This window comes from Prunus avium, chromosome 4 (assembly GCF_965620075.1).
Source record: "Prunus avium chromosome 4, drPruAviu1.hap1.1, whole genome shotgun sequence".
NCBI classification, from domain to species: Eukaryota; Viridiplantae; Streptophyta; class Magnoliopsida; order Rosales; family Rosaceae; genus Prunus; species Prunus avium.
The window spans coordinates 24,349,666-24,373,571 of NC_142287.1; the positions used below are offsets into that span (position 1 = coordinate 24,349,666).

Sequence of the window (23,906 nt, forward strand, 5' to 3'; positions counted from 1 at the left end):
AGTCTGTGAATCCTGCAACTATTCTGCAGATATCTCACATCCAAATTTTATTCCGGGCATTTGTGGTTATCTCTTTCTCTGTCTTTCACTTTTTTTTCACTAGTTTTCTTTTTAGTTTCTTATCAAAAGTCTGTTATATTACCAGGGGAGAAATAGTTTCCGTGTCAACTTAGGGGCTTGTAACTCCAGTGATTTGTGCATGGAAGCAGTTTTTCTATAAACAGATTTATTGGTTGTTATCATGATTTCTTCGAACTTCTATCAACAACGATGTTCTTACAGAAAAGAAAACTGGAAGTGCACACATTACAAGCTTAAATATTCAACATATCAAAAACAGAGGGAAAAAAAAACCTAAATCATGCATGCTCAAAATACAAAAGAAAGAAGATTGCAGCAGATAGTTGAAGTTTCCAATTCTCTCTAAGAGAACCTCCACTTGATAATGAATGCATCACTTTGGAAATTATCCTTCAGTAACAGTAGGGACCTTCTCATATGCACCTAACTCTCTCAACTTTTGGGGAAGAATGCAAAGACCCCCAAACCTCTGCTGCAAGTAAATAATGCCAGCAAACAGTAAACCTCCAAAAGGAATAATGACATCCCAAGCTGTAGAGTAGAAGTCTGCCACAGGACTTGCATAAAGGTATGACTCATCTAGCGGATGGTGAGCAGAGTTGTGAGCCCTGTAGAGATCATACGCATGTGGCAGCGCTCGAACAAAAGTTGTTCCGATGTAAAATGAAACAGAAAGAGCCTTTTCCCTTGATTTGCAGAACATGTTGAGCAGAATTTGAGGCAACAAAAAACCGTCCAATACCAAACCAGCATAAGATTTCAAGGCAGTGCCCAAATGTGAATGCTGCTGATGGCCTGCCCCAGGATAGGCAGTTATGGAACCATCATTAAGGCTCTTCCTCCAGTTCAGTGTATGCAGAAGCAAAGCAGCCAAAGCCCCAGCAACATATATTAGTAAAACCACAAAGAGAGTCTTCCTCTCCATGATCCAGAGCTCCTTTTGGGTTCCAGTTGCTGATCTTGCTGACCATGTTAGCTGCAGAAGACGGATTTGCAGCAAGAAAGCTACCATTGTTATTACTCTTACAATCACCTCATTAACTTCAAGCCATCCACCACTTCCAAGGAACACACTTCGGCGGTTGGTGCTATTCGCGAACATGGCTTCAAAATTTAGCATAAGAGGTATCATGTAGCCCAGAGTTAGAATTAGTAGCATGAAAATGGAAATGGAGGGAAGAACATCAGGGTACTTTTTCACATGGAAGAGTTGTAGCGCCACAAAAACACATGAAAGTGTGGTGGATACAAGAACCAAGGTGATCTCCACATCCATCCTCCAAATGGACCGCCTTTCTTCAACTAGGTAACTGGAAGCTGAAGACAAATCCCAACTTTCAAAATGAAGAGGATCGGACTTTTTTCGTGTGCTTTTGATGCTTCCCTTGATCAAACGCCATTTCTTGCTTTGATTTGTTGGAGGGAATTGAAAATTGACAACAATATCACAATCTACTGAATCATTTGTTGGCTGTTGATTCTTTGAGCCCAGATTTCTGCAGCCAACCATGCACAGGCTTCCTTCTGTTTCATCATAGATCCCTTCTGCAAAAATCTGCGTATCATTTAAAATTGTTAAATTCCCCAACTTTGCATAAGATGTGATTCTTATTGTGTAGCTAATATTGTAGGGGTTGCTCTGGTTGTTGCTGTAGCTCACAGTCACAGGAGAGCTAGCAAAACCTACAGAGTACTCATCGGTGCTTGCAATTGATGTTGAATACAAATACGGCTGGTAAAACTGATTTCCAACAGAAAGTGGGACAGAACTGCCCCATGCAACTTCTCCTTTTGAATTTTTAGCTGACACATCGAATCGCATTTCATAAGAAAAGGGATTAGGGTATACGTTGGTCTTGTCATGAGCAGCCTTCTTTCTCGGGCACAACTTGGTTACTTTGTCCATTTTTGTATACTTGTATTTCAAGCCTGGAATCAGAACCCTTCCAATGTCATCTTGAGGACTTTCAAATGTAATCTGTTCAAAGTAACCCGACTCTGTCGCAGTTTTGTTGCTCCAAATATGCCCCACAAAGCTACTAGTGTTTCCGATTGTCCATATTGCAGCAAATTTCAAGCTCAATCTTGTTGAACAATTTCCCACACGAACATTATTCCAAGAACCTGCTGCATCCAAGAACTGACAAGCAACAACAGATAGTTGGTTTTTCTTAGTATCCCATGAGCCTTCCCCAACCAATGTTTTATTGGGGTTGAAAGGCCTTCGATACCAGAGGCTCTTACTCTCTGCAAATTCCACCAGAACTCTCAAGCTTCTTTCATCCTCCAAACACTCAATAGCCTTCAACGACACAACGCGAGGCAAATCAGACACAGCAAGTGGAGTGCAGTTCTTAGCAGAAGTGCAACCGCTTGAATATTTGAGATCAAATTCATGATTTAGTACCTCTCTTGAGAGTACTGAACAAAACCTCTCCATTTTCAAAGAATTGGTGGGAATGTAATCATCACTTCCACCAGAAGAACTCCTGTTTTCAGATTTATTTGAAACCAGAGTGTACTGGTAGTTCATACTAGGAAAAATCAAAATAGAGATTGGCTCAAAATCATTTGGATCATTCTCAGACCTCATCAAGCTCTCTAAGGTTCCACTGATCATACTTGTAACGTTAGTGGAATTCATGAAATTATAGAGCTTAAGAACAGAATGAACATTATGCAAATAACCATAAGCTGATCCAACCATACAAAGCTTCCCAGAAGATTGTGACCAGAATCCATCTAGTGAAAAACGTATTGAACTCCATCGATGAGAAGCTGATCCATACTTGTTGCTTGTGGAATTTCCCTCAAAGTGATATGTGCTGGCTCTTGGAAATCGTATGCTTCCTTGAAGCTTGAATAAGCCCGGCACATTAGTTTCTATAATATTCCTGGTGTAGAAGTCAATTGACTTTTGGACCTGGTATGATGAGTTTGGACTGAGAATGCCACCACTACCACCACCAGTGTAGTAACCTGTATGGTATTGATAGGGCGGTCCTAGCACTAAACCTTTCGGGTCAGACTCGGGAACAAATGAAGCACAATGATCAGTGTAAGCGGTTTGGTAGTTGAATCTAGAAGAGGCTGCAGAGGATATGGTGAAAACAAAGAAGAATATGACAAGCTTTGAGAGTTTGTACCACATCTTCAAAGAGTTGGTGATAACAGAAGAAGGCTTGCACTTGGGTTCTTTGTTCATCTGTTTTGAGACAAACATGAACAAGAAGAGATTGAACAAGAACAGAAGGCAATGCAATGGTAAAATACTTGTGATGATGTTCTATCTATGTATAGCAGAGTCTGAAGCACCAGGTCGACCATCAATTGGGATGGCCCGCCAGTGGTCCTACTGCTAGGTAAGGCCTGTGATCTCTCCATTGGAGTTGGCTTTAAATTTTCAACGCCTACGATTTACCTTGTATACAACTCAAACAGTTGGTAAGTCCATTTCTCCATTAATTGAGTCTCAGTAAACAAACTTGATGTATGTAATTGGTTAGTCTGAATATTCCAATCTATGATTACAATTGTATTCATTTTTAGTTTTTTCTCTAATCATTTTTTTATCTAATCTATTATGATAGTCTTCATTGACTTGGAAAATTCCAGCATTAGAAGTTCGTCTCATGAGTCATGATGATCTAACACGATGTCGCTATTAGCTTTTAATTTCACTCCGTCAACGTCAACGCCAACGCCAACCAACACTCAGGAAAAATGAAAGGTCACTCTAGCCCAAAGAACACGGTTGGGAAAATTGTTGTGTACCAGGAATGACAATCACATCGCTATGAGCTGTTATCAATTCACTTATTTTAAAATAGGAATATGTATAAATCTATTAAGGGATATGAACTTGTACCTCAATTTCAATTTGTCACCTTACGGGAAAATTTAAGAGAAATGTCATCTTAATATTTCAAAATCCATGATTTTGTGATATGACTTTAACACCATCCATTTTCAAGGGTATTTTAAAAATGGAAAAATCATTATTAAAAAATTGTACTAAAAAAAAAAATTCTCACATTCCCCCATCCCCTTTCCTTCTTCTCCTTCCTCCTCTCTCTACCATGGAACAGCTACCCTCCACACACAAATTCCCTCAGCCCACCCAAACCGAGTCCACCTTTTTCTTTTTCTTTTTTATTTTTGGAATTTTTCTATTTGCATATTGAAAATTTGTGGAGAGAGAGAGAGGGCGGTTCATGTGCGATGTGTTTTGAGGGGGTGGGTGTTGGGTGGAGAGAGAGAGAGAGAGAGAGGTCTCTTTTTTCTCTCTTTGTTTCTCGTAAATTTTTCTTTAAGGTGACAAATTGAAATTGATGTATAAGTTCAGGTGACATTTCTTCAAAAATCTCATTTATTGAATATCAATCATATCGTGTGTCCATATTATAATACCATGTATTATCCTAACAAAAGGAAGTTATTACTTGTGAATCACTCGTGTAAAACATCAGCATAACTTGTTACCGTTGTTTTATGTTTTAGCAAAATAAAACTAAAATCTATTTTGTAAAATATGTAAAGGTTAGTGCATGAGTTAAGGAAGTAGAGGTCTAAAAACTCTTTCTAAAAAGAGGATAAGAACGAAGAATGAGCCCAAACGTCACAAGACTTTGACTTTGACTTTGTCCACCCTAAACGTAATGACTTTGCACGGAGGTGGGCAAATTTTCCAAGTAGAGTAGATCACCTCGATCACTCCCTTTTAACTTGTAGTGAGGAAGTTTTCCTTGTTTTTGTCTCCCATTAAGTACAGATAAGATGACATAGAAAAGTCCGGTGCCTATAATTCTTGCATTTTCCTGAATTCCAACTGCAAAACGTCACCCATGGAGTCATTAGAATTAGATAATAATGCCGGATTTTAACTGAATTATCATTTAGGATAATACCAAATTTAAGTTGGACTGTACTGCTAAATACTATCCCAACGTATCATTGGGATAAGTTGAACAAGAGCATTGGGATAAGTTGGACGAGAGCTACCTTGCTAGCCGTTGCATCAGGGAGGGTAGGGTAGGGAAAGGAGGTAGAGGGTAGGGGGGGCGCAAGGGCGGTGACACGAGAGAGAGAGAGAGAGAGAAGCTGGTGGTGCGTCTACAAGCGGAGACCAATTAGGTCACCGGACTACACTGTTGATTCCCACGACCTCTCCAGTCTCTGCTGCTGCCACCAACAGGGGCACTGCCTACTTTTTCATTTTGTTTCTTCGCCATTTTGCTTTTAGTTTAGTTCTTTAGTTTTTTTTATCTATAAATGGGGTGCAGATACATCGATCAACCATATCAACATTCGACCAAGAAAACAAAAATAAACCATATCAACAGGCACTCTTTCTTTTTCACTCAAATGACAATTTTCCATCTAAATGACGGGAGATGAGATGATAAAAAGGAAGCCATTTCAAGTATAATGCTTGAATATCTGGGTTTTCTGCTTCTATAATTAGTTACTGAATGGTCTACTCAAATTCAGGACGGTTTATCAACTTTACAATTTCAGAAAGAAAAAAATATATATTCCGCACCGAGCTGCAGAATAGAAGTTTCAGTACTAAAATTCCAGTAGTATAAAACTGAACCTTAGTCTAAGCAATCCCATCCATACTGGCATCCTATATACAATATCCAAAAACATATTTACGCAGACAGATGGTTATAATAATGAAAAGACGCTCTAGAATGAAGTCTAAACTTTTCGAACAGAAGAAAAAGTTATATATATTTGTAAGTCAAAGGAAACCTAAGTCTCACCTCCTCTTAGATATATGGCAAAGAGTCAAGTCTCGCATCAATTTATCAACATAAAACCATTGACGTTGCAGCCTGAGGCATACTAGCAATCTGATTGTTCCCAACTATTGCTGGTGGTAAGAATTTCTCACAGTCCTTGGCCCCGATTCTTGTAAACTCTGTGACAAGCATAGGTACATACCCGGCTAAAGAATCCTTGAACTTCTGTGAGCAACTCTTGTCACCCTCATCAACGTCTTGAACTCCACCTTTGACCAGACACCCCACTTGAGCACCATCCATGTATGCTTTGCAAGCCACCAGAATGTCACGAGCACGACTATAGAAATGCCCCAGAACAAAATCCTCAAAATTCTGCATCCAGATATAAGTTATAACTGAGAAATGCACTCAAAAGGGTAACCAAACACGAACTCTCCACACATAGGAACAATTTATAAAAACATGGCATCCACAGCATTATATAGCCAGATATACCGAAGCCGCAAGTTTTGACTGCAAGTCCGTAATGTGACAGAATGATCATTAAAGACAACTGTAATATCACCAAACATTAAGCGCTCATAGATGATATTTTCTTATTTAGTTGACAACATAAACAGCTAGTTCGTTAACTAAAGAATAAACTATGTAGATGAGGAAAAAAAAAAGTTATGATTAAAAACTATCAAAACTTGCAATTAAGATCCACTGAATCTCTGTCGTTCTAGTCAACCTTCCACATACAGCAACCTATAAATTATTTTAACATCTTGCGCATTACACAACTAAAAACATTATAATTATCTTGAGGAAACAATTATTGAGTTCAGTATATCATTTTATCCTTAAGTATTATCAATTGGTTGTGTAGCATGATGGAATTTAAATGCAGCATTGGCAGCGCTGGTGATGTTTGTGCGGGTGGTAGTGTTGGAGGTGGGGGTGGTGGGGGTAGTGGCATTGAAGGTGATGGAATGTGAGGGTTGTGGCGACAACGATGTCGGCAGGAAAGTGGAGACGAAGGCAGTGGTGGTGGTAGTGGCGATGACGATAGATAGAGGCAGTGGTGGTGGTTGTGGTAACTGTGGATTCTTTTGTTAAACTCTAATTGTCTTGGAACAGAGGAAATAACACCCTATTTAGGTGGAAATTTAAAAGTTTAGGACCCCAAATTCCACATATGCTTCATTTTGAATCTCAAGATTTCATTGTTTATGACAAGTTGACAACAAACAAGGAAATTGGAGATGGTCACTTCCGAAATTCCGACTTCTTCCAAAATACCTAGTTTAGTTTTATCATCCTAACATACTGCAAAAGAATATTAATTCCTTCTCAAACTCCAGAACGAGCTACATGATGAGTTCGAACTCATATTTTAAAATTCAATATGGAAATGGTTTCAGAAAAAATACTGCATTTTCAGAAATCTATGTAGATGGTTGTTTAAAACTTCAGGAAACTCAGCATACATTGACATGTTTTAACTGATTATTTTTAAGATTTTCAGAAACATTCTCATCAGTTTCGCATATTGATGCACATGGACAATGTTTACAGGATACCAATCTCATACTGCAAAAGACTGAGCACAGTCTAGATTTTTAGGAAAACGGAGAAAAACTCAAATCTTACCTTTGGAGGCCTCCTCATGATGTACACCATTGTCCTTAAAGATAGGATGAATGTATCCTCATTGTACTCAAGGGACCTCTTTTCACCAGCTGCTGAACCATTCATACGTGCATATCCAGGCTCATTAAAGTAGGGCTTTGTATTCAAGATCAGTCCTTGTATAGAGACCAAAACTTGTAGCATGGTAGACACACCTGGGAGCCACTTCTCATTTTTGTTCCCAGTCCAGGTGTTAAGAAGGCTGAGGCATACTTTTCCACAGTTGTACAAATTTGGATTTAATCGAAGGCCACCAGAGTGGTAGTAGACATTCTGCATTATCAAATTCCTAGTCAGGATGTAACCAGATATAAATTAATGCCAAGCAATCAAAATCAATCACATACCGGTGGTGCATTGGGATAGCCACTGGGGAAGAAAACATCAAAGAAGAAGAGACCATCATGGTAGGGAGTACCCTCTGCCCCAACAATAACAGCTCTCAAAAGATCCATTCGTGTCTCATAAACTCTAACAAATATTGTATCTGTGGATGTGAGAAAAATAAGGCAGGTGGGTTGAGGGTTCAAATATAAAGCGAATTATATTACGCCCACTTAGGCAGATTAAAAATGCAAGTGCACCAAAGTTCCTATTGTATCAAACATCAATCCCAACTATATTCCGTATATTCTCAATTCCAACTTCCCGTACCAAACCAATTACTTACTCAGCATCATGAAAATGTCATAGCAAAAGATTTGACCAAGACGAATAACTAACGGATGGGAAAAGTTCACTACCATAACATTCAAAAAAGTTGTTTGAAAAAGAAAAAAAAAAACAGAAAGGCTCACCAGGCAAATCCTTTTCCAGGATCTTCCACTCTTCCTGAATTCTCTTTGCCCAATTCTTTGGTGGCTTCAGAAAGAGTAAAAACAAAACACTATAAGATATAGAAATAAAAATGAAACTTAAAAAAAAAACGTAAGCTATCATCCAAAATTTCACCTACTTCTAGCGCCAAAGAAGAAAACTCACCTGCTTCGTTGAAGAACCACGGCTAGTATAGTGATGGTCTGAATGATCTTCAATTGTATCAAATTGTTTGAAACCCTTAAACTTCCCTATAAATTCATCTATGTCCATGCTAGAAAGTTTCCTCGTGGGGGGTGTTGAAACACCTACTGGAACAACATTATTTTGAGTTTTGGGATTAAAAACCCAAGGAACACCTGCTACTTCTCCAGGAGGATATATCGAACCCAATGGATCATAAAAACTTGAATTAGATGGCATAGTATTGGATTTGGAAAAAGGATCCGGCCACCAAGGAATGGGTGGTGGTACTGCAGGAGGATTATAAGAAGTACTTGAAGCTTTTTTCTTTAAAACTTCACGAAAATATGCCATAGAAGATGCCTCAGATCCAGAAGCGAGCTTCATTGCATCAAATTGATTTACAGAATTATAATTTGTTGAACTACTCGAAGAAGATGGCTTCTTTTTACGCTGGAAAGGTCCTAAAAGCCATTGAGATTTTGATGATTCTACTCCAACTGGGAGATTAGGAGCACTCCCTTGGTGTTGCAAAGCAGCTTGTTTCTTTTTACTTCTGGCAGCTTTCGTTAGTTTCCAGGGTGGTGATAGAGGTGGGTGAGGAATATTGTCAATTTGGGTCTTCAGTGACCAAGGAGACAGAGGTGAGTTGTTCTCTTGAAGACCAACAGCATCTGGTTGAATTTGGCCACTCTGATTGACAGAACTACTTCCAGAAACTGAATTTGCCTTACTATTAGGAGGATCCGAAAACCAAGGGACAGGTGCCTCTATTCCAGGGGGAATATCCGCATTATCAAAATGCGCTTGCAATAGGGCATACTCATCAACATCCATAAACTCATCAAGATAATAATCAGGGTAGTCATCATCGTCATATGATACATCAGAAATGGGACCATCTAAATTGATTAAGTTAGCTGGGGCAAAACTCTTTGTAGCTTCAATCCCGTTCCCTGATCCAAGGAATTCGATACCAGAAGGGCCAAATAAATTATTGACCATAGGTTCCTGAAAATACTAGTAATACCATAATGTAAATATGTTAAAGAATGCTTGAGCTACATTTGAATATTTATCATTAAAAGAAAAGGAAAAGAAAGACAATAGTCAACAGATAGTGTCACTCAAGTACCTTAGCTCGATGATCATGGTAAGCATCAGAAGAGTTTTGTATTCCCTTCCCTTTAACACTTCCATCAACTCTCTCGTCAATAAGCATTGCAGCAACAGAATCTTCATCTTTGTCAATTTCAATCACATCATGCAGAATAACCTAAGAAAGGATAAATTATAATTAGAAATATCCTATCAAGAAAAGAAAAAATTCAACAAACAGAAGCATCCTATGAAATAACAAGAATGTTCAGGAGTAGAAACCATTGAAAAAGTCAACCATAAGGTGAAAGCTACTAATGAAGAGAAAAGAAAACAAATAGGAAAGTAGTTATAAGCAGAGAAGTAGGACATGCAGACTAAATTACTAAGATTTAAACCACACTAAATTGAAGACAAAAGCAAATATTAAATGCTTGTTTTCTTTTTAATTCCTTAACCATCATCATGCTTGGAAAAGATATAATGTTGGTATATTGTATATGATCAGCATATGTTACTCATTCTTATAAATCTATATATAATGTTGGTATATTTTATATGATCAGAACTAGTAAAAATTGCTGCACAAAATAACTAAGAGCAATACATCGTATAAGCACAAAAAGCCAAGCTACTACCAAAGACACTTGGGCACAAAACGCCCTCAAAAACAAATAACAGGCAAGTGCTAGTGCATGTCAAGCACTTACAAAATAAATTTTCAAACTGAAGGCAACAGCTTTAGTCAAGCATCCACTATGTATACGATACAGTCTGAACGCATTTGAAACCATGATAAGCATAATGATGAATTAACCACATATGTAGCATGGAAGTTTAATGCCCTCATTATAAACAATGTAAACAATAATGGTGTGGTGATTGAGCTCCAGACAATGTTTTGCCAATAGCCAAAAAACTTAATACTCTCAGAAAATTGGGAAAAGATGAATATCAAGTACATCATTACATTGCATAGGAGACCTAAAGCCTAAAAAAATTTGCTAAAAGCCCTAAAATAAAATTAACAAAAAAAGAGAAAAAAAATCTTTAAATTGGGCAATTTCAGTGCCATGATTCTACACCAATGTTCCAATCAACTCGCAGCATCCTTATCAAATTCAAGTAGTCTGAAACTACATGTAGCCTATAAGCCTTGAATGCATACCCAATTGAAATAATAATCGAACGGTAACTTGATCACTCAAAATAGAGTATCGGCTTCCAAAGAACACAAATTTCATCACAACGACATGATCGAACCCGATAAATCACAATAACGTCGAAGATTGAGTTCATGATTGGTAAAACAAACAAAAATAGACGAGAAATAGTCTGGTGAACGAACCTCTTTGTTTTTTTGCAACTTCGGAATCCGATAAATCGGAGGCGGAATCTCGACGACGTCGTCGGAATCCATACACGGAGAACTGCTACGCGGAAGCAATCGCTTCCTGTTTGGAACGAGAGAAAGTGAAAGAAAGTCAGGGAAGAGAAGAAAAAAAAACAGAGAGAGAAAGGGAAGAGATTTCTTCTTTTCAAAATTCCGAGTGAGAGAAAGACGAGAGAGAAAAATATAGAGAGAGGGAGAGGGACTTGGAATTCTGCGGGACGTTTTCGGGCAACGGCGGCGGCTCCATTGGACCGGCTACTTGAAATTCACCGGCTCAGCGGCTAAGCAAATCGGCGGCGGCGGCTCACCGGCTCGATTAAAAAAAACCGGGTTCGGTAAATGATTTTTGTAGAGAAAAAGAAGAAAAAAAAATTATGAGAAAAGGTGGTTTTTTGCCAGCCTGCGGCTTCGCGCCTTGTCAAGGAAGATCAACATAGATTTCGACGACCACCAAGGTAGTGTGTATGTGTATGTATCATGTATGTGTGTGCGCGAGTGTCCCTTTCTCATTAAATAATTGCACACGTTCTGCGCCTTTAATTACCAATTATACCACTAACCCAGCACACGGTCTTTGGGCTGGTCTTGGTCTTGGAGAGGTGCTGCTACTGCTTCTGCTTCTGCTTCTTTGTGGGCCCCACCTACTGCGACGATCAGGTTCCACTGCAAGTTTCTACTTTCTGCCAATAACCATCTGGCGCGATTGCCGTGAATTTGGTTCACGGCGATGACGTGGCGGTTTTGTAGTGGGAGAGCCGTGAGTGTTTAAAGAGTGCGGTTGGTGTAGAGGATCCAAACCAAACGTGGAACTTAAGCTAAACGGAGTTTTTTTATTTACACAAAGATCCCCTGATGTTATTTCAAATTACTTTCACAATACTCATAATTTTTCACTTAAAAATTATTGATGTCAGTTAAAAAATTTCTTCAAATGACAATATTAACCATATAAATTATATTGCATACACTTGTGAGTTAATTATTGATGTTAGTTAAAAATTTCTTCAAATAACAATGTTAACGATATAAATTATATTGCATACCTTTAATAAAATCATCATCTATTTTCGACGGAAAATTATTGAAATGTGATGTTAATTTCATGTCTGAAATCTAAAGGAGTTTTGTGACTATACAGGAGTATCAGTGTAAATAACTCAATTTTTTTATTTTTTATTTTTATAATTTCTTATTCTGCAGAAAAGTACGATAAGATTGTTGCCGAAAAAGAAGGTAGCATTTTGATGAAGCAACCAAGGGCTGGGATCGGATAAGGATATACGTAGGTGTGCGAATCATAAAGCTCTATAAGAGAGTCTACGCGTGCCATGAAGACTCGGATAAAGTTTTGCTTATTTGGGGAATTTTTTAATGATTTTCAAATCAATTTGGTTCTAATCCTTTGCAGCCAGTTATGGAAGGTTGTTCTTGAGACCAAAAAGAATAAGGTAGGTTGAAGCTTAATTTTAGATTTAGTCAAATTGAATAACAAATGCAATTCTTCATTTTATTCTTTTTCTTTTTCTTGTGTAACAAAAGCGGAGAGGGATTCAAATTTGGAACCGTTCTTATAAAAAACCAACGAAAATAACGAGTTCAGTTGGTATTTAAAAGAAGCAATACCCTAAAAAGTAGTTGCAGCCCCAAAACAGTTTCATAATAAAAGAGTAATTTATATCTTACATACATGCTGCAAATAAATGAATGTGTTTTTTTTTTTTTTTCCAAAAATAAATGAACGTGTTTTGGTCATTCGATAGAGAAAGAGTAAGAGAGTATTATATTGGGCTGTTTCAAGATTGTTTCGTAAGTGAATTCAACCAGGATTATTATATTGGTGCACCTTGCTTTAAGAGCACAAGACCTATTAATGGAGACACGTATTGCAGACATTTAATGAATGAGATAAGGATGTGGTTATAAATGTTTTTTTATTGTCAGTATGTGGTTATAAATGTTGTTTGGTACCGTATACACTCCTGAGTCGAATATAACTGAAACCATGTTTTCTAGCCAAAATTTAAGGGTCTGTTTGGTTCACGTATTACAAGTTTAGGAATGAATACAAGATTGCATTATGTTTGGTAACACATGTTTGGAAATCTGATCCGTGATGCATGGGTCTGCGTAGGGAAAAATGAAACTCTCAAATACCCCTTGAGTAGAGAAATTCTAGCTACCTTCTTCTCGTATTTCTAATGTCTTCGAAATAAATTTATTTATTTATTTTTTGTTGCCAAATAACCCTCCTTATAAATTAAATTACTATTTGTTTGACTACAGAGAATATCAAAATTACTAGCTCTTTTCCTTCAAAACTCTTGGTTTTTTCTTTTCCTTGTCAACCAAATATCAAAGAATATTTAAAAAAAATTAATTCATACTTCTGCATAAACCAAACATTGGAATGAAATAAGCTACGTAAATCTTAAACGACCTCCTATCTCATTTCATCGAGAACCTCAAAATTACTATATTAGTTTAAAGAAATTAAATATTTAAACCTAATGGGCATGAGATTTTAAAAAAAAACTTCAAGTTTCAGAAGTGTTTTTTTTTTTTTCGTTTAAAATCGCCTTTCTTTTGCTATGCTTAACATGTTAGGACAATTATACTCTTGATCCATAAAATTTGAAGTCACCTCGGCAGGTTGGCGGCCGATGGTGCAACAAGGTGGTCGAGGTCGAGGTTGTGCGGGGAGGTTTGTGAATATTTTTTTTTTTTTCCAATAGTTTTCCTTTGGTTTTTCGTGGTGCAGAGACAAAATTGGAAAATTGGAAAAAGAAATTTGGAGCTGGGTGTCTAGAAAAGTGCTTTGGGTGTAAGTGGCCTCAACTTCAATGGACCTCCAGCGTATGGGCCCAATATGTTCATGAGACGTGGCCTATGTTACTTTGAGAGAAACTACTTGGTTGTCAATCTATGTTTCATGCTCTTGTTGATGACCACCAAAAAAAAGACCAACCAAGAAAACAAGAACAAGTTATGCATAATCTTATAAAATTGTGTAATATTGCTGAGAAAGTTAGCAGAGATTTAGAGAGGTTATAAGCATTCTGCAGCTAAAAGGATTTGGTTATGGAGTTTCTAAGTTAGGTAACCTATGATCAACATTTATTAGTAAAATAAGTTCCAATTGATTTAGGAAATAAATCTAACTATAGCTTATCAAAACGAGCTTATTTTGTCACCCATTATCTTTACAATGGAAAAACGGCATGTCTCACATTTGGTACCAAAAGGGTGTACTTGATAAAAAAATGGACTCGCAAGGGGCTTTTAGCTGAAGTAGTTAAGAGCAGTTACCCTTGCATATGAGGTTTTGTGTTCGAATCCCCCATCCCCAATATCACTTATCAAATAAATAAATTGACTCTACTTAAGTTTCTTGTCATATTCAAAAACATTTCTCACTGGTTGATGACCGGTGCAAAAACACGTCTATATTTTGGATGATTTGTAAACCTCAACAATAATGTGTTATTCTAATTCACAACCCGACACATCAAAAAACGTACATCGTTTAAATTTGTTTTCTTAAGATAAACCTTTTGAATTGATTAAACAATATCGAGATTTTCATATTAGTTTTAGTTATTAAGCTTATACGTACATTGCTAGTTGCAATATGAAGTTGAATTTGTTGCGAATTTGAAAGGTATGGCATACAGCCCACTTTATATATAGAAGTAACAAGAGCTTCTATATGTCAATGAAATTAAACTTGTTTATATATATATATATATATATATAGTTTTTATTAAGGGATCCTTCAAATAAGCTTATTTGAGGGATATCCTTGTAGGGCCCACTTCGCATTGTATTTCACTAATCCAAACCGTTTATTTTTTATATAATCATTCAAAGCTCATCTCTACCCCAAAAAAAAAAAATCACTTAAATCCGATATCATTTGACCACCTAATTGATTTATTGAAATTTTAGTACTTTCTTAAAGTATCATATTCATTGATTATGTATGACACAATTGGATGTCGAAACATTTCCGATTTGTCTAATTTTTTATAAGGATAATTAATGAATGTAGACTTTAAAAATAGATGGTTTGGATCGTTGAAAAAAATTTCGTAGGGAACCCTAAAAGGTATCCCTCAATAGAAGTGCATATATATAGAAAAAAAATTCAAAAAAATTGGTCGATTACTTTCATAAAACAAAAAGAAGTTTGTCTATTTTGGGAAGGACCCTCGAAATTGAAAGGCATTGTTTATCAACCATTGAAGTCAAGGCATGGCCTCAAGCTCATATTAGGATGAGTGGGTTCAATTGCTCATGTCAATTTTCTATTTACCATTGACTAGGACCAATCACATTAAAGAAATCCAAGCCATGATTTCAATATAGCTTTAGTGGTCAAGTTTATTAGCTCCTTCTATATTATTAACCAAGAATTAATGACATTACAAAATTAAGATATTTGAAATATTTTCCCTTTAAATTTCACAATTTTTGACTTTGACATGAGAAGGTGGAGTAGCAATGAGGAGGACAACTGCCAACGAGGGTTGGTTGAGTTGGTGAGGATCGTTCTCTTCGCTATCAAGGTTTAGGTTCGAGTCCCGCTGCTAACAATTTGGTGGGTAATATGTAAAAACCAAAAAAGGGGCTTAGACCCCCTCTGTAAGTCCTCAAAAAGGACTTGGTATGCCCTGGTCCTGGAATGAGATAACCTCCCCTCTATTATCTTTACAAACTCTTAACTAATTTGATTGCTGGGATACGAGCTTATTTTGTCACCCATTATCTTTACAATGGAAAAATGGCATGTCTCACATTTGGTACCAAAAGGGTGTACTTAATAAAGAAATAGACTCGCAATGGGCTTTTAGCTGAAGTAGTTAAGTAGTTACCACTACATATGAGGTTTTGTGTTTGAATCCCCTGTCCCCAATATCGCTTATCAAATAAATAAATTGACTCTACGTAAGTTTCTTGTTAAATTCAAAAATATTTCTCACTGGTTGATGACCCGTGCAAAAACACAAGTCTATATTTTGGATGATTTGTAAACCTCAACAATAATGTGTTGTTCTAATTCACAACCTGACACATCAAAAAACGTACATCGTTATAAATTTGTTTCCTTAAGATAAACCTTTTGAATTGATTAAACAATATTAAGATTTTCATATTAGTTTTAGCATTGAGCTTATACCTACATTGCTAGTTGCAATATGTCTGGAATGAGAAAGTTCGAAAGGTTTGTCAAAGTTGAATTTGTTGCGAATTTGAAAGGTATGACATACAATATATCAATGAAACTAAACTTGTTCAGGGGCAAAATTGTCGATATATATCTAGAAATAAAAAATAAAAAAATTGGTCGATTACTTTCATAGAACAAAAAGAAGTTTGTCTATTTTGGGAAGGACCCTCGATATTGAAAGGCATTGTTTATCAACCATTGCAGTCAAGGCATGGCCTCAAGTTCATATGAGGATGAGTGGGTTCAGTTGCTCATGTCAATTTTCTGTTCTCCATTGACTAGGACCAATCACATTGAAGAAATCCAAGCCATGCTTTCAATATAGCTTTAGTGGCCAAGTTTATTAGCTCCTTCTATATTATAACCAAGAATTAATGAAATTACAAAATTAAGAAATTTGAAATATTTTCCCTTTAAATTTCACAATTTTTGACTTTGACATGAGAAGTTTGAGTAGCAATGAGGAGGACAACTGCCAACGAGGGTTTAGGTTCGAGTCCCGCTGCAGACAATTTGGTGGGTAATCTGTACAAACTAAAAAAGGGGCTAATACCCCCTCTGTAAGTCCTCAAAGAGACCTTGGTATGCACTGACCCTGGAATGGGATAGCCTCCCCTCCTCCTAAACTTTCGTTTACCCCAAAAAAAATAATTGAGGAGGACAGCTGCCTTGATATCTTTTCCTACCTGTGGATAAAAGATTGAAAAAAAAAAGTGAATGGAATGTGAGGCTATACTTCTTCTGAAAAATGTTTGAAAGCAAAGTTGGCCAATTGGAGAATTTCTCCAATTGCTTTGAAAATCACCAAGATAAGTACATTTTTGTTTTCTTTATTTAATGTAAAACGATCACCTCCAAATAAATATCAAATAAAAAAGTTGGTATTTTCTTAAAATTTATGCTATATTTAAGTCATTTCCTTCATATGCCCTCCTTAATTTGAGGGCAAACAAAATTAGGCTTTCCGACCCAAAACAAAAAAACAAAATTAGGGTTGTGGCAGAACTTTGGTCTGCATAAACCCAAGTTAGGGACAAATTGCCGACTTGGTTTTGTTTGTTCCAAGTTAGTTTGAAGCAAATATGTTCAAGTCTCCAGAGTTTGATGCCAAGTTTGGCAACTACGTACTCTAACACCCTTGGATGGTTAAAACTTGTTGGGAATTTGTGCTTTTTGGTACGAATAAGGTAGCACAACCTTGTTAAATGGCTTTCGTTTTGTGAAAGTCTAATCACAATGAAAAATGGCTGAAAAAAGTGCAATATTATTCTGCTACACATTAAGCTGAGGCCATTCATTTTCTGCTGCAAATGTGCTTACAGTGTGCAGCTAAAGGAGAATAACTAGGACGGAGAGTGTCATGCCGTGTGAAAAGTTGGGTGGCATGTACTAATCAGTTAACACATATGACGCGTTTTAAGATTTAACACATGAAAGATGATACGCGGCATGTTATGTGGCAATGTACCGTCCAATTAAAACATGTCACGTGTTATAAATTTTAACATATGGCGAAACATGATCATACATATGAAATCTGAAAATCCAATCTAATAATAAAGATGAAGGATAGGATTATTCGTGTTTTTTTTTTTCCAGTCTTTTCAAAGTGCTAATCTCCATTAGTTATATGCTACCAATTAAAGAGCTTTTGGTGGATAATGTAATTAAGGCATATTTATGTACATGCCCTCTGTGCTTTCAAAGTTGTCTCAGATTACTACATGTTCTTTGAAACGTCTCAGAATACCACCTACACTTTTAATAACTGTCTCACGTTACCTTTTCCGTCAGTATTAAGAGACATTCCGTTACGTGATGGGTTTATTGAGTAATTTGGGGTCTTTGTTGGTGGTGGGTGGAGATTTTTGGGAGAGAAATCTTCTGGAGGCTGTTGTGATGAGCGGGTGAGGCTTGGTTGTGGGTTCAAAGGTTGAGAGGGTGAAGAGGAAGAGGGTGATGAAGACCAAAAGGGCACAGATGGAAATTGTGGATTGGGCTTTGGACAGAAGGAGATTATTGGAATTGGTTCGTCTGAAAATTGTGCATGTTTTTTATGAAGAAGAAGAAGAAGAAGAGGAAGGAGGTGGGGAAGAGGATGGTGAGGAAGAGAAAGGCTTTTTACTTTTGTCAACAATGGCTGTGCCGTTGTCTTCTGGAAAGAAGAGTAGAAGCAAACTCATACCCTAACAAGTGGGGGCCACATCACGTAGCGGAACGTCTCTTAATACAAATAAAATAAGTAACGTGAGACGGTTATTAAAAGTGTAGGTGGCATTTTAAGACGTTTCAAAGAACATGTGGTAATCTGAGACAACTTTAAAAGCACATAGGGCATATACATAAATAAGCCTATAATTAATAATCTTGCCAATTCATGAGTTGAGAAGTTGAGAGTGAGAGGATATTGCATATCTTCATATCTCAAAATGCTTGTGTGTATGCAGTGATTTGGGTCGTCTTGTACAAAATAGAAATGAAGTAGACATGAGAGGAGGATATGAGGCCAAGCCTCCCATTATTAAGATTCCTTCGGACTTTTCTTGGGAGACGTGTGCTTCTCTCATGCCCTTGAGGTCCCCACCTTAGGCCTTACCCTCTACGGGGCCACCACATCAGCAACTAGCACACGCCACCCACCCCCCAACCCCATCCCCACCCCCACCCCCCTTCTTCTCCATTCATCTCTATAAATCAGACCAAGTTGCAGAGCTTGGAGATATAGCAAAGCAATTACATTCAAGCCTCTTAAACAAAAAACCATCTTGTCTTAGTTCATTTTTGCGTCAAGAAGCAATATGTCGAGCAAGTGTTCCAACTGTGACTGCTCTGACAGCAGCCAGTGCACGTAAGTGCTTCTTTATAATTGTCAGTTTATATAAGTTGATGTGTAATTCTTGCATTAAAATTAATATACAGTTAAGTTTTACCTATGATTATGGAGCTTATATGCTCAAGTTTGTGCATGGTTAAGTAGCTCATGTAGCTTTAAACAAACACACACCTACCTAGCAAGAAACGATTCAAAGATACGCACCAACCCCTTACTACTCGATATTATCTCCAACTTATAACCATCTACATAGCCCAGTATGTATGAAATTTTATCACAAAAGGTCTCGGTGTTATTAATTGTAGAACCACTCATTAAAAATTGTATTTAGTTGTGGACTTTACATTCTTCAACATGCTTTACACTTCTTTGAATTGGTTTAGCTTTTCCAATCAAGTTGGTGCGTATATACATGCCATCTGAGCATTAACGTACCAATTCTCTGAAATTGCAGGAAGAAGGGATACAGCTTCGACTTGGTCATAGTTGAGACTGAGAACCGGTACGCACCTCAATACATTTAAAGACTAAATTCTTTTTCTTCTCTTTGTTTCATTTGACACCTCAGTTTAAGGCTAATATGGAGAATTTGATTTGATTTGCAGCTCCATGGACACTGTGATCATGGATGCCCCAGCAGCTGAGAACGGTGGAAACTGCAAGTGCGGCCCAAGCTGCGCCTGTGTGGACTGCAAATGTTGAAATTAAGCCCACACTTAATACGTGATTAATAAATTATTCTGTCGTTTTAATTATGGGATTGTGAAGTCCTTAAATAAAGTAATTATGGGAAATAACATTGTGGCTTTGTGTTTCGCTTGTTAATGTATTTTGAGTCTGTTGAGTGACATGTAGTCTCTGCTGTCACTCATCATGTCTGTCCTCTGTTTCTTTGATTGCGTCGTGTAATGTAATTGCAATGGCCATCGTTTGTGGCCTTTGTGATGTTTAATGAAATATTATTAGTATACTCTTGTCATCTTGTTTTTGGTTTTTTAACAAATTAATTGTTGACACCATAACTGACCAAGCAACTAGAAGACTAGAAGGAACTCTAAGCAAAGCAAGAGGAGTCCCACATCGGAAAACAACAAGAAGTGAAGGCTCCCTCTCACCTATAAAAGCATACCACTCTCCACTTAAGAGAGGATCCGAAACTGAGCTGGGTTCCCTCTTCAGGACTCTCCTATTAGTCTGGCCTCCGAGTCCTGGGTCTCCAGACCCGGGGACTTGACCCCTGGGCTCCAGACTCCAAACTTTGTACCTTAGACCCTAGGCCTTCTTCCATTTATCTTTGGGTCTAATCCCCTTGTACAAATGTAAACAATATCATAATGAGAACATCTTCTCTGTGGACGTAGCCCATTCATTAAGGGTGAACCACATATATCTTGTCTTTTGTATATTCATAAACTGGCTAAGTCCTCACATACACGCAGAAGGTCCAAACCTTCACTCATCATCCATCACACCTCATCACTAAGTTGGACTCAATCTTGGCCCAACCATTTTGAGCATCAACAGTTTGGCGCCGTCTGTGGGAATTGACACAAAAGGCTTCTGTCGTTCTTCCCTTCTCCAGTGCTCTTCGGCACCCATACAATCAACATCACCTAGGCTGCCGTTAGGCAAGGCCTTACTGGAGCCACCTTGAATGCCAGGGCAACAAATTGCAGAAGACAATATTTTAAGAAAAAGCCAATCAGTGTGGCTATACTTTGCATGGCTTGCAGGGCCAACCCAACATCTCAGTTCAAAGTACCGACCGACACTTCTTTGAAGAGTAAAAATATGGGGACTTGAGCTTGTCCCACAAGCTCCATCATTCAGCGTGCGCTGCCTTCGGCACCCCACCATACCCTTGCCGAACGGCAAGAGCCGTGCAGAAGGAAAAATGGTCACGATACCCTTGCTTGGCTGACCCAGGTTCTTTACAACAGTACAAGAGACCCCAGCCTTAGCTCCGAAGGTCTATCAGTCGGAGCTTGTCGAACGAACTTGAGTCTTCTCCTCGCAAAAACCCTTGCAGCCATCTATCTATCTTTCAAAAGCTCTTGCCAAAGACACCCCAGCTCTTGCAAAAGCATTTGAAACCTCACGGCACCAATTGAAGCCAAGAGAAATCGCGAACGCCTTGAAGGACCAGCTAAAAACTTTGCCCACACTTCAGAAGGATCGAAAGGCTCCAATCACTTCCTTGCCGTCAGTCAAGGACCCAGACCCTAGACGGTCCTAGATTGGATGAACCCCCATCCACGAACAAATGCTGAACGGCACCACGGACCCAGCTCCAACTCGATGCAAAAACTAGGCACCTAGACCCACTCCTCGCCGAAGACAGATCAGCCCCTCACCAAAATACCTGCGAATATCTCTTGCCGATCGGCACCTCCTCCGAGCTGAACCACGGACCCAGCTCCGAGCTTCCACCAAAAAAAATAAATAAATAAATATTTTAGAGCCTAGCTTCCTTGCCGAACGGCAAGGAGCATGCAGAAGGTGAAGGAGTGACTTACCAATTTTTGGCTGACCCAGCCCCTCAAGCTAAAAGGTGACTGCAGGTCTTAAGCTAATAGGGGACTTGCACCTCCTCTCCCCAAACCCTGGCCCTTATCTCCAATCTTTGGACTCCCTTACCGAAGGTATAAAGACCCTAGCTATAAAAGCACAAGGGCCCAGCTACAAAAAGGCTCCAGCTACGTTTCAAAAACGGAAGGACCCAGCCTCTAAAAATCTGAATCTACCCTCAAAACCCTAGCCACCACCTGGGTCAAGGAGGCTTGCTGAAGCCCAGCTTTGGAACCCGGCCCCAAGGCCATTGCTCAAGCCCAACATCGCATAGAACTCCATTGCTGAAGTTTCAAACACACCTCCGCGCCACCTTGGCCTTTCTACTAAACGAACACTCGGACCCCCATGGACCCAGCTCGTAAAGTGCTCCCCAAGACACCCTCGCCAAATCTGGAAGCCCCCAGCCCCCGCTGAAGCCCAGCTCCACAGAGCACAAACCCCAGGCCTTCGCCAAAGCCCAGCTCATGAGGCCCACCAACCAAGAACTTGGAAACTTGCGAGATCAAGCCCCTCATTCTTCTCGCCGAAGGACAAGCCCTTGCCGAAGCTTTGAAGGCCCAGCTCCAAGGACATGCCACAAGCTCAAATGTCCACAAGGTACCCAAATTCTTTAAATAATAATAAAAATTGTACATATGCATTCCTTCCCTTCGGCACCCTCGTGCCCGAGCCACATCGCCTTGCGACATGCAAGCTTGGCACCTTCGGCACCCCATGCCCTCTGGCATTATTGCGACATGCAAGTCTTATGCCTTCGGCATCCTCATGCCCAGCTACTTCCTCTTGCGACATGCAAGCTTGGCACCTTCGGCACCCCATGCCCTCTGGCATTATTGCGACATGCAAGTCTTATGCCTTCGGCATCCTCATGCCCAGCCACTTCCTCTTGCGACATGCAAGCTTGGCACCTTCGGCACCCCATGCCCTCTGGCATTATTGCGACATGCAAGTCTTATGCCTTCGGCATCCTCATGCCCAGCCACTTCCTCTTGCGACATGCAAGCTTGGCACCTTCGGCACCCCATGCCCTCTGGCATTATTGCGACATGCAAGTCTTATGCCTTCGGCATCCTCATGCCCAGCTACTTCCTCTTGCGACATGCAAGCTTAGCACCTTCGGCACCCCATGCCCTCCGGCATTATTGCGACAAGCAAGTCTTATGCCTTCGGCACCCTCGTGCCTAGCCACTTCCTCTTGCGACATGCAAGCTTGGCACCTTCGGCACCCCATGCCCTCCGGCATTTTATATTGCGACAAGCAAGTCTCATGCCTTCGGCACCCTCGTGCCTAGCCACTTCCTCTTGCGACATGCAAGCTTGGCACCTTCGGCACCCCATGCCCTTCGGCATTTTATATTGCGACATGCAAGTCTTGTGCCTTCGGCATCCTCGTGCCTAGCTCTTCCCCTTGCCACATGCAAGCTTGTTTCGCCTTCGGCACCCCCGTGCCTAGGCCCACCTTTGGCACCTCCATGCTTTGCAACATCCAAGCTTTGGCATCCCTTTGCCTAAGCTCACCTTCGGCACCCCTTTGCCTAAGCCCACCTTTGGCACCCCTGTGCCTAAGCTCACCCTCGGCGCCCCCATGCCTAAGCTCACCTTCGGCACCCCTTTGCCTAAGCCCACCTTTGGCACCCCTGTGCCTAAGCTCACCCTCGGCGCCCCCATGCCTAAGCTCACCTTCGGCACCCCCGTGCCTAGGCACATTGCCTTGCCACATGCAAGCTTTGTGTCACCTTTGGCATCTCATTTGCCTTCGGCACCCTCGTGCCTAGCTTCACCTTCGGCACCCCTTTGCCTAAGCCCACCTTTGGCACCCCCGTGCCTAAGCCCACCTTTGGCACCCCCGTGCCTAAGCCCACCTTTGGCACCCCCGTGCCTAAGCTCACCTTCGGCGCCCCCATGCCTAAGCTCACCTTCGGCACCCCCGTGCCTAGGCACAATGCCTTGTGACATGCGAGCTTGTGCGTTTGGCAAACCACTCTGCCTTCGGCACCCTTCTGCCTTTAGCATCCCCTTTGCCTTCGGCACCCCCGTGCCTAAACCCATCTCTTGCAACATGCCTTCAGCACCCCCCATGCCTAAGCCCACATTCGGCACCCCGAGCCTAGGAACATTACCTTGCAACATGCAAAGCTTTGTATCGCCTTCGCCATCCCAACTCCAAAATTATGTCAGTATCCAAGGGACCTAGCCCCCTTCCGAAGGCTCAGCTCCGAAACAAACTCCTAAGGCCAAGCTGAGTACTTAGGCCTAGCCCTTGCCTAGCCCTATCTTGAG

General features: G+C 39.7%; 2 protein-coding genes and 1 long non-coding RNA gene across 5 annotated transcripts; 1 reads left to right on the forward strand and 2 right to left on the reverse strand.

Annotated features, from left to right (window-relative positions):
- Window positions 1-225: 225 nt before the first annotated feature.
- On the reverse strand, window positions 226-3,443 carry LOC110773300 (uncharacterized). Its single transcript, XM_021977801.2, has one exon. It carries the CDS (start codon window positions 3,302-3,304, stop codon window positions 467-469), a length of 2,838 nt encoding a protein of 945 aa, XP_021833493.1. The 5' UTR covers window positions 3,305-3,443; the 3' UTR covers window positions 226-466.
- Window positions 3,444-4,431: 988 nt separating this feature from the next.
- LOC110773301 (putative ubiquitin-conjugating enzyme E2 25) lies at window positions 4,432-11,474 on the reverse strand. 3 transcript variants are annotated; one of them, XM_021977803.2, is made up of 9 exons: window positions 11,199-11,472; window positions 10,951-11,056; window positions 9,640-9,780; window positions 8,487-9,524; window positions 8,303-8,366; window positions 7,853-7,992; window positions 7,467-7,778; window positions 5,850-6,203; window positions 4,432-4,909 (listed from the first exon to the last, which is right to left on the reverse strand). In XM_021977803.2, the coding sequence occupies exons 1-8, from the start codon at window positions 11,240-11,242 to the stop codon at window positions 5,895-5,897; spliced, it is 2,154 nt and encodes a 717-aa protein (XP_021833495.1). In that variant the 5' UTR covers window positions 11,243-11,472; the 3' UTR covers window positions 4,432-4,909; window positions 5,850-5,894. The 3 variants fall into 3 exon arrangements, with proteins under 3 accessions (XP_021833495.1, XP_021833497.1, XP_021833494.1); XM_021977805.2 differs by lacking the exon at window positions 4,432-4,909 and having other exon boundaries at window positions 5,507-6,203; window positions 8,487-9,515; window positions 11,199-11,474; XM_021977802.2 differs by lacking the exon at window positions 4,432-4,909 and having other exon boundaries at window positions 5,507-6,203; window positions 11,199-11,471.
- A 7,557-nt stretch (window positions 11,475-19,031) lies between these two features.
- LOC148295083 (uncharacterized) lies at window positions 19,032-19,560 on the forward strand. The gene is made up of 2 exons (XR_015835279.1): window positions 19,032-19,070; window positions 19,510-19,560. It is a non-coding gene; the product is annotated as an uncharacterized LOC148295083 (long non-coding RNA).
- Window positions 19,561-23,906: the final 4,346 nt, after the last annotated feature.

What these genes read in the sequence shown, in the direction of transcription:
- LOC110773300 (XM_021977801.2), bottom strand. Translation starts at nt 3,304, where the DNA reads ATGTTTGTCTCAAAACAGATGAACAAAGAACCCAAGTGCAAGCCTTCT.
- LOC110773301 (XM_021977803.2), bottom strand. Translation starts at nt 11,242, where the DNA reads ATGGAGCCGCCGCCGTTGCCCGAAAACGTCCCGCAGAATTCCAA. An exon ending in GTGGTTCTTCAACGAAGCAG is followed by an intron (nt 8,367 to 8,486) that starts GTGAGTTTTCTT and finishes CTCTTTCTGAAG; the next exon opens with CCACCAAAGAATTGGGCAAA. An exon ending in CCTGGAAAAGGATTTGCCTG is followed by an intron (nt 7,993 to 8,302) that starts GTGAGCCTTTCT and finishes TCACATCCACAG; the next exon opens with ATACAATATTTGTTAGAGTT.